Here is a 13,682-nt window from a genome sequence, read left to right on the forward strand (position 1 = left end):
TCTCTCACCTCATCATGTGTCTTTTGTGTCTCTCTGTACCTTCCACACCTCATTTCTCTTATCCCTATTACCACCATCTAATGTCTCTTTTTCCACCTCATTTCTCACCCCCTCACCATCTTGTGCCCCTCATCTCTCACTTTGCCACCTCCCCTCTGCCCGTCTCTCACCCTTCTCCTCTGGCAGCAGCTGCACCAGCTGGTAGTTGGCGGCTCCGAGGCGGTCGTGGTTGTGCTTCTCCAACACCTTGGTGATCACTGCCGGTGTCTTGTCCTGACTGGTGATCTGTGGAGGACAGGAGGGAAGAGAGGAGTAAAACATACAAGTAACAAACATTATGGGTCATGGGGACATGGAAGCAGTGGCCCACGCACAGAAAGCAAGCACAAAAAATCACAACAAAAAGGACAAAATCACCCACACAAACAAAAGATGCACCCACTTGCCACTTCTCCCCTATTCATTGAATGACACCCAGATAAAATCTCAATGGTGAATACAGAACTCGGCCTATGTGACGCCCAGCCCACGCGGAAACCTTGTTGATGAGCCCACACGTGTCTTAAGATCCGTCGCACCTAAGAGAGTTAGTGGTAGCTTTCGTGAGGCTATTTCTCTGGGTCTAGGGGCAGTCATCTGTCCATTACTACTGTTTACTTCTCGCGAGCCAGGGCCTCGAGTGCTCCTGCCCTCTGTGGATACCGAAGCTCTCCATTAAGGCACTTGAGTCTGGAGGACTAGCAGGCAAGACTGACTGCTGGACATGGCAGTCATTTTGGAACACACAATACTCCTATAGCCATGCAATATACATTTCTCATATTTACATATTAGCAATGTAGGTTGGGTGAAATTGTGATGCGGTAGCGCACTTGTAATGGGAAGTCCTACACCACTGGGTCAAGATCCAGAATTCTCTGCGATCCTCTGAAACTTTCTAGTCTTGGTCTCTTACTATGATTCTGTTTTGAGTATCGAGTCGATGGAACAACGTAGACCACTGAAACGCTATGCAATGCGATACTATGCCGGCTCTTTGTTATAGTTTGCCTGTCGCCCTGCGAGCTACGAGGGACCACTCAATGGTTTTAAGATCAGGTTACGTAGAAACAGCCAAAATATCATACATGTCACAACTAGTTCAGCCTCCCGAAAAACACCACTAAAAAGTTAACTGTGAATTGTACCCACAGCAAAATCATGTCGTAAGTCACCAATCTGTGGGGCCGTGGCAGACGGAGAACTGTTTTCTGCATCTTCTCTGCACAGAGAGAAAATGGCTGATGGCCCCAATCAATAAATTCTGGAACTAAGAAACTGGTTTGTAAATGCGTAGTCGTATATAGTCCTGTACACCTCTTCTTGTTTAGGTGATACACTGGAAGATCTTAGTAAACAAACTTACCAATTATACATTTTAAAGATCTGGAGACTCTGTTTACAACTGAGTTCTTATGTGGTCAAACCCCTTCTCATCATGACGTGAGGTGTCTGCAAAGCTGGGCCGGTTGACTCAGGGGACTAATGAACCCCCATGGCCACAAGTTTGAATCTTGATGGCCCACTCTATCTTTCCTCCGTCCGAGATCGATAAAATGAGTATCATTGAGTTGGGTAACAATAAATATTTATAAAAACAGACTGTATTTTTATAATAATGTAGACACTAGAATGAACAAGATCCACTGGAGGGTTCCGGAGATATAGATTTTACAAGTAATAAAGAATCAAAGCACTTTTCTCAACAGCGAACAAGCCTTGGCAAAATCAATGAATTGGACACTTGGAAACTTATTCAAAGGAAACTTAGATAAGTGTCAGTGCAGTCGGTTAGAAGTACATGGGGTGCCCAACTCCAACAGGGAGCTAGTCAGGGGTCCCGGCAAGGTCCTCAGGAACAGTTACCTTCACTGAAGAATCAGTCCTTCAACAGTTCCGGGCACTTTATCTGCATTGGAACGGATTCCTACGGAGTGGTTCAAATGCACGGGGTGAAGGATGCTGTGGCTGCGACGTGGTCGATGGAGGGCTTCCTGCAGGAATTCCTTGGTCCAGGAGGATGGTGAGGGGGCTCTGGTTGCAGAGTTGACGTCCTACGAAGTCATCTACGGTCTGGCCGAAGTCCAGTAGTCCCTGGACTACCAGTCGCACGTTGTCGCGGTCACAGGCCAATCTTTCCTGGGTCTTGAGGGTCCCAGCCACTCTGCGATACCACTCCCAGGCTCAGCAAACTTGGGCGGAACTCTGTGCGTAGCGTCTTGGTCCTCAGTGTTGCACGGCGGCAGTGGTACCGGCTTGAAGACTGCGGGCTACCAACTTGCCCCAGCAGGGCTCTTCAGCTGCTGTGTCCATGTGCTGCGAACAGTAGGCCAGTCAGCTGGCCCTTGGCTTGACTGGGCTCTGGAGAACGCTTCTCCATCAGCAGGACATGGCAGGGACAGTCGCTCTCTTTGGTAGCCACCAGGAGCAGTCTTTGACGGTGCGGCCTCTCTTTGCTGGTCCCTCGGAGCCGCTGAGAAGTCTTCGGTCCTTCTCCTTAGTCGGTCGAGATCTGAGGCCTTCGTGCCAAGCGTGCCAAGGGTGCGCCTCTTTATGCTCAGAAAGTGCCCTCAGGACAGGATGCAGCTGGTGGCCAATGGCCTACCAAGTTCCCTCCCACTTGCTGTGGAGTGTGGCATCTGGCTATCCCAGGATGAACCATTCTGCCCACTCCCAAGATGGCGAGACCTGTCTCTTGATGTTCAGACCTTCCTAGCCCTTCCTCGGGTTGTGGCCATCTCAGGGCTACACACCCTTGAGGAAGCTGGTTTGGCAACTCGTTTCCCCTCTCTGCTTCCTCTGCCAACCTGTCTACCACAACAATGGGGCAGCCTTCCCCCCTGGTGTTACACATCTGCCCCTCAAAGGTGGCTTCACCTTTGAAGTCTGCCTTTTGGGGCTAACATCCAAGTGGCTTCCTGTGGGAGGGAGTGGCATCTCCCTGGCCTGCAGTCCCTCATTGCTTTCCTTCCTGGGAGTTGTTGTCACGTCTCTCTAGGAGAGCAGAAAGCTGTCTTGTGGAGCAGGCACCATGTGTGCCCGGGAAGGCACAGGAGTTTTAAAGGCAACTAAGTGGCAGCTTTGCTAAAGCTACACACGGCAACTAGTTACATGAATTTCGACTTGAGACATAAGTCTGGCCTAATGTAATGAGTTGTTTTATACCTTAGAGTGCCCATTTAGGTTGCACTGTTCAATAGTTAGCCTGTACTCGCCAATTGGGCGACCAAGTCTTTCCACAGTAAAAACGGTGGTTCAGTGTGTTTTTACTGTTAGGACATGTAAAGTACATGTCCTGCCTGGGTCATATGTTGCACCCTAACTTTAGGGCTTGATAGGCCTTCCAGAGGAGTGACTTACACGTCTTGGGGAAATGGTGGCTTGGCCATTGCTTTCAACTGCAAAGTTGGACTAGCAGTGTGCAGCTGCTCTACCAGTCTGCAGTGGAGGACTGGGGGACTTGTTTGACCTGGGGACCTCCAGGTTAGAACACTCAGTGCTGCACGCCCTGGGGTACCCCTCTAACTGACATGCCATGGGTAGTAAGGCACCAGTTACTAAGGGCTTACAGGTAAGTTCGCCATTTCCAATTGGGTACAGCCAATTCAACATACATTTTAGGAGCAGGGAGCTGAGGTGGGCTAATCTGGCCTCAGTGCACTCTCAGAGACAAAAACCCAGAAGCATCAGTACAAAAACGAAAGGGTGGCCATACAGAAAGAGGCATTACGTTTATGTGCGATTTATGAATAGACGCTATGATATCACTAGAAGAACTCTGTTTGTAGTTCCGCCGGGAATCAGCCAAGGAAGCCTTATTTACAAAGCTCATAGCAGTGGCCACCTCATCATGTCCAGAACGTGGCCGTTTAGAATAGGGGACAGTTTTGGCGACAGCAACAAACATACATATCAGTCCAAAGACGCACTGCATTTCATACCACCCTTGGGCCGGATCACTTGTAAATCAGTTCCACACCAGATTCTGTCTCACCGGTTTAAAGATGCCGTTAATGAAAACAAATAGTCATCATCCATTCCTTTCCAATTGATTCATGTCTGTATAGTCACTCTTAGTATAATCTATCGGTGATAGTATGGTTGTATTGTTCTTCCTATTCAATACAACAATCCAACGCATTTCGGCTCACAGACCCTCCATCAGGGCATGCTTCAACATATAAAAAAATATACATTTGACAAAAGACACAAAACAGTGTAGTTTATTAAATGTGAAACCATGTTGTGACATGGTGCAAAATCGTCCACATGCCACTATCATGAATCATGGTGCAACTGAATTACGAACACAACAAAACCCCACGTTTTCACCACGCATCAAAAAATTCTCTCCTTAACCTTCCAATACATCTATAAATATATAAAAAAAACTCACTGGTTCCCGTAACGACAGCTAGAGTGCATACCGCCAAAAACATACGACTGATGTGAAGTAACCAAAGCGCTCACTGAGCGCAAATTATTAATCAATACCAAATTATGATTCAACACATCAAACGCAACTGCAAATATCTTTCTGTTTGGAGTAGTCACCTGTGAATCCTCAAAATAGAACTAAGACCAGCCTCAAAGCGGTTCCATATTTGAACTGTTACCGCAAGAGGGTCACCCGGAAATGAACAGCGAGAACTCAAGCATCCAATAGGTGCATCCATGCTCGCTCAAACCGTAATACACAAAAACCTAATAAATGAACAAAACTTACCACTAATACGCCAACCAACAAAAATAACACAAGAAAACTGAAGAAGAACCAAACAGCAAAGTGAACAAAGGAGACTCACAAATGGGGTCATGCTCCACACGTGCAAATGTTGCGTAAATCCAGTATATGTATCACTACGGTGGTCATATTGAAAAGAGAAATTAGTACACAATCACGATTAACTACATGATGGCAAATGTGGCTAAGGGCATACACACTGATTCATGATGATGAAACTCCCCTTTTAGAAGAGGTACCAGACCGTGGGCCATATTCTCAGGAGACCCCCAGAAACCTGTGGCTTGGGCATGATCCAGGTACGAGAGGCTTCTTCATGAAGCGGACGCCTTGAGATATTAATAAGAACGTCCTGTGTCTTCGAGTGGTGCTCAGAAACGAGCTGACGTCACTAGTGGGGGATCGCGTTCACATCTACAAAGCTGAGACAGGCCCTAGAAGGTGAGTGTGCTGATAGAACCAGCACTCAATCTATTTGCTGTCTACGTGGTACTAGCAGCAACTGCAAACAATAGCAAACTGGCAGAAATATTAAACTGAATCATCAGATTCTGAAAGATGGGAACCTGCAGCCCTCTCTGCTGAAGCTCCTTTACGTTAAGGGAGAAGCCAGACAAGACCCTGCCCGCCAAGTCTCTCCGCATTCGTTCCGCTCTTCTGCATTGCGAGATGTTCCAACAAACGTTCTGTACAAGCACCTTGTTTATCCAATCTTTCTGTACTCCAGTGTGAAGTTAAGAACTAGGCAGGAAGCCTCAGCAGTTGCAGCTCACGTTTGCTTCACTGGACTTGCAAGAAGCACCTCCACTGTGAGTTTAGTTGACCTGGACTGTAGACGGTACTAGAGCCCCACATCTGATGTCCATCTAATGCTGAAGACGCACAATCCGGCACAGGGTCCTGCTAGAAACCATCTGCAGACTCCTATCTCACGGAGGTTTTTGTGTGTGTGAGTCTGCAATAGTTCACATATCTTAACAGTTTCTGATCTATCGCTGGCTGATCCATCGCTGGCTGATCCATCGCTGGCTGATCCTTCGTGACCAAGTCAATGGGCAGTAACTTGAGGTGTCCTTGATGACTTACAGGTGGGTTTAGATCAGGCTGCAGCACACACATGGCTGTGCTTCAGAAAATCCACAATCTCTTACTGATCAATGGCTGATCCTTCCTGATCGTTTATTATCTTTGACATGATCAAGCATTCAGTTCCCTGGGATACCCCTGCAAACAGTGTGGGCATCGAGGGCACGTTCTTCAGTGGTTTACCCAGTGGCTGCCGATATTTCAAGCGGGGAGAGGGGACATGCCACACACACACTCACCCATCTACTCACTCGCTCACACGCCTCTGCATTCACAAGCACTTACACACCCATTCACAGCACAAGCTCACAAATACACATACATTCATACATACACACACGTATTCACCAAACATTAAAAAACATAACACTTACCTTCTGTAGCATCCTAGAGACATAAGCCTTGGCGGTTTCAGAAGGCCTCCTCTCATTGGCTGACCTTAGGACAGCCAATGAGAGGTCCCTGCCTCGTCCCAAAGTGCCATGGGGTCAGTGACACTTGCTGACCCCATCCCACCCCACTTTGTGATGAGACGTCCCTGAAGGACCCTCGCCGGGGCACTTCAGGGCTTAAACTGAAGCACCCAGGTCCGAGGCTATCAGCGACTCGCCCCCTCATCACTAGCGGGAGGGCCTTGAGGTTCTTTGCCAGGCTGGCGAGGTCATGCCCAGGGGGCTGTGACATTTTCAGCCAGGCAAAGTTCAGCTCAGGCAGACAGACGGCTTTTTGGTTAGTTCCTGGCTGCCTGACCTAAAAATAAAGAGTGTATTTCAGGCTGACCTTTGAGTAGCTTGACCAATACTCTTTATGTTGACTAAAAGTGAGGAGGCGGGCCCCTCCGTCCTTAACCCCTTCCATGCTCATGACGAGCTCAGCTCGTCATGCAGTACACTGCTCGTGTGCTTATGACGAGCTCAGCTCGTCATGAATAATGGGATTCAAGGATCTGCAGCACAGAGGGGGAATTGCTGCAGCAGTCAAGGTGTTAAGGAGGGGCTGCTACTGGGTTTACCTCTTTTTTAGCAACAGTTCGGCTGACACTGCTGAATGTACAAAATAAAACCACATCTCACATACCAAATGCAATCATGATGCAAACAGACAAACAATCTTGCACTTCCTGCGCCAGGTGAAGCCGAAACATTGTTCTTTGGTGATTCCATCTATGTGAGTCGTGCCTTTCACGTAGATAAGTACTTATATGTTACCATGGAGTAACGTTTCATTGGGACACTCCATGGAACATTGAGATGCTAATTTTAGGGGCACAGCACAGAGTCTTATGGGGCCTGAATATCAAGGAGTATCACCTGCAGGTTTACACAGAGATTCTGTGGCCCTTGGGGCGTGGCCTTCAGGAGTCGCAATGAAGGATGTTGGGACCAGTCATGCAGAGGATACTCTAGAGTGTTGTAGCAAAGGATGCTATGAGATCACAGGGCAGGATGGTGAGGCACCTGCCATGAGGTCACTTACCAGGATGCTCTTGTACATGTTGCCGTTCTCCAGGGCCATCTGTACCCGGATGATGCGACACTCCGAGTTTTCATCCTTCGGGGTGACCTCCGACGTGGAGGGAGTGATGAAAGCAGAGCCGCAGGAGGCTGACCGTCTGTGGCCCTTCATGAAGGTTGATGCAGGTGGGCTCAGCATGGCGGGGAGAGGTGCAGGGGGCACCGGGCCTGGAGATGGCAGCCCCACTGTATCCAGGGACGATACCGACGTAGACTTCATGTGCTGAAATCCAAGCGAGAGACAGTCACTTGGTGGCCAACACAAGGAGAAACACTTTGCTCCTTTGTGGTCAAAGGGCCAACATTATAGCAATATTGCGTCTGAGAGAGAAGCTGGAGGGGCCAGTATCTGATTGAACCCGTGGTTATGGGTGATAGTCCGCTGCTTCTGCTCTCTCGTGCCTAGACGTGGACCAAAGGTTGTGTAACGTAAAAGTTAAGATTCAGGGAAGCAGCCCTTGTCATAATGTTGGCGCTACATTGATGGAGTTCCTCTCTGCAATTTATTATAATCTGCCTTTGCCCCCTCATTGATTCACAAGCAACAAATAACATTGGACACAGCGTAAATTACACCCTCACCATCACCATTGAACTGTACCACAGCTGCCATTGTGGTCTGTACAATGGCCCCAATTCTCCCTTTCTTAGTGTGAAATGTGTGTGTTGTCCTGGCTTCCTGTAAGTTGCCCCATCTGCTTACGTGTCATGGTGTTTTTTTGCTGGTGCTTAGTTAGAGGTTTGCACACACTCAGTCTGTGTACCTGTTCCTGCTGGCCTTGAATTGGTGTGTAAGATGTACACTGGCGGTTGTAGCTTCTCAATGTGTCTCCTTTCCTATTCCCCAGGGAACCATTTGTTGCTGGGATGAACGTGAAAGGAGGATTTTTCTTACATTTTCTGGTGGGGGAAATCAAATTTGTCAAGATTTGGCCCAGGCTGTTTTGCACATATTGGTGGAGGCAGCTTGAGATTGCCTGTCTGCAAGATTTAAACACACTCAATGTGGAGACGAGGAGGGTTCAACCTGCTTAAGGTGGAAAAAGGGTGAGGTGCGGCTGGTGCTAGAGCTAGGTTTCTGATGACCCTAAGGATGCTTTAAGACATTTTTGGCATGGAAACAAACATTGAATCAAAAAGATGTATTACCTGGTTGCACAGCAACAACGTAAAGGACACTTATAATGTTGTGACCTAGAAAGAATTAACTATGACGTTTGGGGAAGTTATCAAGCCTTTATTCAGATGCTGCAGTGCACCAACAATCGAAGGTTCCAAGAGAAAATTATGGCGTGCAGCCGTAAGTACCCCCTCACTTTACCAGCAGTATACATTTTGCTGAGAGATGCATTCTCTATCAAGGAGATCTATGGGTGCACCGGTGTGTGATGCGAGTGTGAATGTGGGGGGCACGTTTTAACAAAAGTGGGGTCAGAGAAGCATTTTTAACCAATGTGTGCTTGGATGGAGGTGTGAAATAGAATCATACATTGAAGGATAGAAGGGTACATCAGGACATCTACAAGCTTGTGCTGTAAGTGGAAGTTAAGCCTTTGATACACGACATTGTGAGGTTATGATGGATGTTTACATAATAAAGTTCATTGGTTGACATAGTCTCTCCTACATTATGTTGGAAAAGGAGAGGTTTGCCAAGTAAGTTATAAGATTAGGGCACAGTTCTAGCAGAGCAAAGAAAATACAGGAACATTCATATTGAACATATTGATATATCCCAAAGGAGAATTTGTTTGTTGGATTGTTGCATGGTTGAGAAGGGTTACATAGCAAATAAGGGGTCTTGTCTATTATACAGGAGACACTAAAAAAAGAATGGCATAAAGTTACACCAGAGGCAGTAATGCTAATAGAGTGATATTTGCTAAATAAGGATAGTAGATGTAAAATGGGTATCTCTTTGTGCAGAAGAACCAGGCAGTGTTGGAGGTGCATTAGGTGTGGTCTGGTCCCACAACCAATGAGTGATCGACTAACGGAAGCATTAACACACCTTGCCGGAGTAAGAATTATAGAAGGAATTGACTTCTCGGAATGCTTTGCCCTGTTGTGTTAGGCAGAAAATTAGAAGGAGGCCTGTGCATTTGCATTGATCTGAGAGACATAAATTATATTGTATAAATAGATGATATCCTGTGGTAAACATCTGAGAGCCATTAGTCGCTATGGGGAATGCTAATTAATTTGTTCCCAAATTCGAGGTCACGTCAATAATTTAGGACACTGTTGGGAACCTGAAGGATACCCTTTGGATAGGCTTTTCAGCCGTTCTCTTAGAGCGTTCTATAAAGTAAATATCTGAGGTTATATCTAAATATTCAACTTCCATAACAGTATTGTGTTTAGTAAAACTGCAATATGGTATTTTTACTACTTTATTACGGGCTTACAAAGTTGTTTTTCACCAGCAAAAATTGTGAAGTTCACTATTTTAATCTTTTTTTATGTTTTTAGTTTACCTTTGCTAAAGACTAGGTTTTTCTGTATTACAAGATAATTTTCACTGCATTTTCATTAACATTTAACCCAGCCACACTGGTAAATGTATTCAGAATTTGTTTTCCTTAAAAGGTAAATTTTGCTAAGTTTTTCTATGTATAGGGGTAAAATATTTGTAGAACTTTTGTCGGCAAACCTACTTATTTTGCTTTCCTATTGTCAATGGTATTGCATAGAAAACTGCACTGTAAGGTATAGTGTGCAGAACTATTTTTTTATTCTTAAAAGTAGGCTAGGAGGATATGTGCAACATAAGTTGTCATGAAAGAAATCATTTTCGCTCACAGGTGACTAAGAGAGAATGTAAACATTTGACAAGCTCTGAAGTTTTTCTATTTACAAAGGTTGTCAAGAGAGCTTTCCATTTTCATTTACCTGAAAATGTACAAATACATACTGAGGATAGTGAAAAGGATGTAACACTTATGAGTGAGATCATTAAAGGTGCTGATTGTCGGCCTACATTGCCCCTTTGCCAAGAGACTAACAGCATGGCTGAGCACAGGACTCTGCTAGTGGTGCAGAGTGATGCTACTGATCAGGACAGGTACAGGCAACAACACTACTGGTCAGTACAGGCGCTGCAGAGTGGTGCAGAGAGATGCTATTGATCAGGATGGATACAGGAAGGTACAGACCAGTGCAGAGTGATGCTATTGATCAGGATGGGTACAGTCAGGCTACAGAGCGGTGCAGAGTGATTCTGTTGATCGGGACGGGTACTGTCAGATTACAGAACGATACAGAGTGATGCTATTGATTAGGATGGGTACAGTCAGGCTACCGGATTCTTCAAAGAGGTATTCTACCAGGAAAAGATTCCAAGCGTGTTAACTCATGGAGAGGTTAGGAGCACCGGTGGGTTTGGTCTGTCGTCCACCACGAGAGTTCGATGTTAATGATATCGCAGGCTTTCTTTGTTTATATCCTCTGGTGGTTGACATGAATGAATGAATGAATGAAGTGGTTTTTATAATGCGCAAACTTAGCCCAATGGGCGTCAAGGCGCCTAAATCAAATGTGGAGGTTAAGACCCCTCTATGCAGCATTATCTCATAGGTAAGCACTCTTGAAGAAAAACGTTTTGAGAGCCTTTTTGAATGACTCTATGGAGGGAAGAGTTTTTATATCAATAGGAATGGAATTCCAAAGCTGTGGGGCAACCACAGAGAAAGCTCTGGCTCCCCATCTCGCAAGTTTAAAACGGGGCACAACAAGTTGACAAAGTTCCGAAGAGCGAAGATCTCTTGTAGGAACATAGCGCGAAAGAAGAGAGCCCATGGCACTTGAGGGACCTTCTGTCAATGCTCTGTAAGCCAGACACAGAATTTTAAAGGAAATTCTGTGCTGGACAGGAAGCCAATGAAGGTCCTTCCGGGCCACAGTAGCGGAAGCGGTTTTGGGGAGGGCAAGGACAAAGCGCGCTGCAGCATTCTGCACAATCTGCAGTCGATGTAAAAGGCTTTTGTTGGCTTCCATATACAGAGAGTTACAATAATCTAACCTTGAGCCAACCAAGGCAACTGCAACCTGTTTGCGTGCCTGGGGGGAAAGATATCCGCGGATTCTGTTAAGTATCCTGATCACACCCCAGCAGGTGGCCACGGTCCTGTTGACTTGTAGGGACAGAGAGAGTGAGGTGTCAAATATTACACCCAGGTTTCTGGCGGATTGGGAGGGAGTGGGGCAGATGCCAAGAGAAAGTGGCCACCACTCACTCGACCAAACATCTTGGTTTTTCCCAAAGATCAACACCTCAGTCTTTTCGCCGTTCAGTTTGAGGGAAATTATAGTCATCCAGTCTGCCACAAACTGCATGCATACCCTGAAACTGGCGGCAGATGCCCTGACAGAGGAGTGAGCCAGTGACACCATGATCTGGGTGTCATCTGCGTAGGACACCACCTCCATCCCCTGAGATCTAACTAGTCTTGCCAGGGGAGCCACATAGATGTTAAATAGGGTCGGACTTAAGGCCGACCCTTGTGGCACCCCACACTGCAATGACTTAGCAAGGGAGAGGTGGTTCCCAAGCATCACTCTCTGCTCCCTATCCAACAAAAAGGAATTGAGGAGGCTCAAGGCCGGTCCCATGACACCAGCTTCCCTAAGCCGAGATGTAAGAATGGCGGGGGACAGGGTGTCGAACGCGGCCGTGAGGTCTAACAGAACCAATACCGTAGTTTGGCCAGCGTCCACTTTGCGTCGGATGTTGTCGACCACACAAGTGAGAGCGGACTCCGTGCTGTGATGTTTTCTGAAACCATGTTGCGTGTTATCCAGGTATTCAGATGAATCAAGGAAAGAGGACAGATGAAGGTTCAGATGCGCCTCAAGCATCTTAGCGGGGGCAGGAAGGAGGGAAATCAGTCTAAAGTTTTTCAAAAGGGCCGGATCAAGGGACGGCTTCTTAAGAAGAGGTTTAACAATCGCCTTCTTTCATACAGGGGGAAAAGAACCCTGAGTGATAGCTTTGTTCATAACCTCATGCATAGGAGGAAGAAGGCTATTTCTACATTCTTTCAGTTTTTTCAGTGGAAGAGGGTCCTGGGGGGAGGCAGATTTAGTCCTGTCAAGTAACATGTTCAGTCCTTCCAGGGATAGAGATGGAAATTCCGTAAGAAGGCGGGAAGGATCTTTGCCTAAAGAATCAAGACTAGATATGACAGGCGGGATGTTTTGATCCAGAGCCCGGCACTGGACTTCTAAGGAGACATGTATATCCAGAATTTTTTTATGAAAGAAGTCAGAAATGTTATTACACAGCTCTTGTGAACTAGCTACGGGATCTGGGGTCTGCAGGGAGCATAAGGTGTCGGCGATTTTAAAGAGCTCCCCTGAGGAGGAAAGAGAGCTGGTAAGATTGGAGAAATACTCCTGCTTCTCTATTACCACTCTTCGTTTATATTCCCGCAGTGCAGACTTGTGGGCCTCTCGATCATTAGGATCCCAAGATTTTCTCCAAATTCTTTCACTGCTCCTACATTCCTGTCTCAGAAGTCTCAGCTGATCAGAAAACCAAGGTGCCGTGGGTTTTCGGCGAGCTACATAACGCAGAGATGAGGGGGCAAGTTGTTCAACTGAGTTGGAAATGGAGTCCGTAAAGTCTTGAGCTGCCTCGGCTGCGTCTTTTAAGGATAAAGATTGGAGAGTGGAGACAAGAGGGGCAAGAGCCTCATCAGAGATAGTCCTGAGGTTTCTCCTGAGGGTGAATGGCGAAGTTAGGCAGTTAGTAGGGCATGAGGCGGGGATGGAGAATTCCAATGGTACAGCAAAGTGGTCTGTCCAGACCAAAGGTAACGGTGGGCCAGTGGAAAGCCTAGTGTCATTAGAAAATACCCCGTCAAGTATATGCCCAGCTTTGTGGGTAGGACTGTTCACAAGTTGGGTGAAGTTACATGCATCTAACGAATCGACCAATGATATTGTGTCATTAGAATTGACCTCATCAAAATGGAAATTAAAATCACCCAAAATAGTAAAGGCTGTTTTTCCAAAGTAAGGTTCCAGAATAGTTAATAGTTCTGCAGAAAAGCTGGCCCTAGGACCGGGGGGCCTATATACCAGAATACCAGTAAAGGAAACCGATGGAGATAAGGTGATACAAAAGTATAATGATTCAAAACGGTCTGGAGGCATTGATAGTGTTTTAATTACACAGGAAAAGGAGGATTTAAGCAGAATGGCGATGCCTCCTCCTCTACGCAGGGGTCTATCCTGCCTGTAGAGAGAATAGCCGTCAGGAATAGCCAAAACCAGATCGTGTCCTGAGGTATCTGAGG

The 13,682-nt window shown here is 46.5% G+C and overlaps 1 protein-coding gene across 4 annotated transcripts in view; it reads right to left on the bottom strand.

Annotated features, from left to right (window-relative positions):
* The window catches only part of RGL2 (ral guanine nucleotide dissociation stimulator like 2), a 256,218-nt gene that overhangs the window by 11,566 nt on the left and 230,970 nt on the right, over positions 1 to 13,682 (bottom strand). For all 4 annotated transcript variants that reach the window (XM_078641622.1, XM_078641625.1, XM_078641624.1 and 1 more), the window contains 2 exons: positions 7,346 to 7,606; positions 171 to 285 (listed from right to left, as the gene is read on the bottom strand). In XM_078641622.1, the coding sequence (XP_078497748.1) occupies positions 171 to 285; positions 7,346 to 7,606 (376 nt within the window). The remainder of the gene's footprint in view (positions 1 to 170; positions 286 to 7,345; positions 7,607 to 13,682) is intronic.

Source organism: Lissotriton helveticus, chromosome 5_1 (genome assembly GCF_964261635.1).
Source record: "Lissotriton helveticus chromosome 5_1, aLisHel1.1, whole genome shotgun sequence".
Lineage (NCBI taxonomy): Eukaryota > Metazoa > Chordata > Amphibia > Caudata > Salamandridae > Lissotriton > Lissotriton helveticus.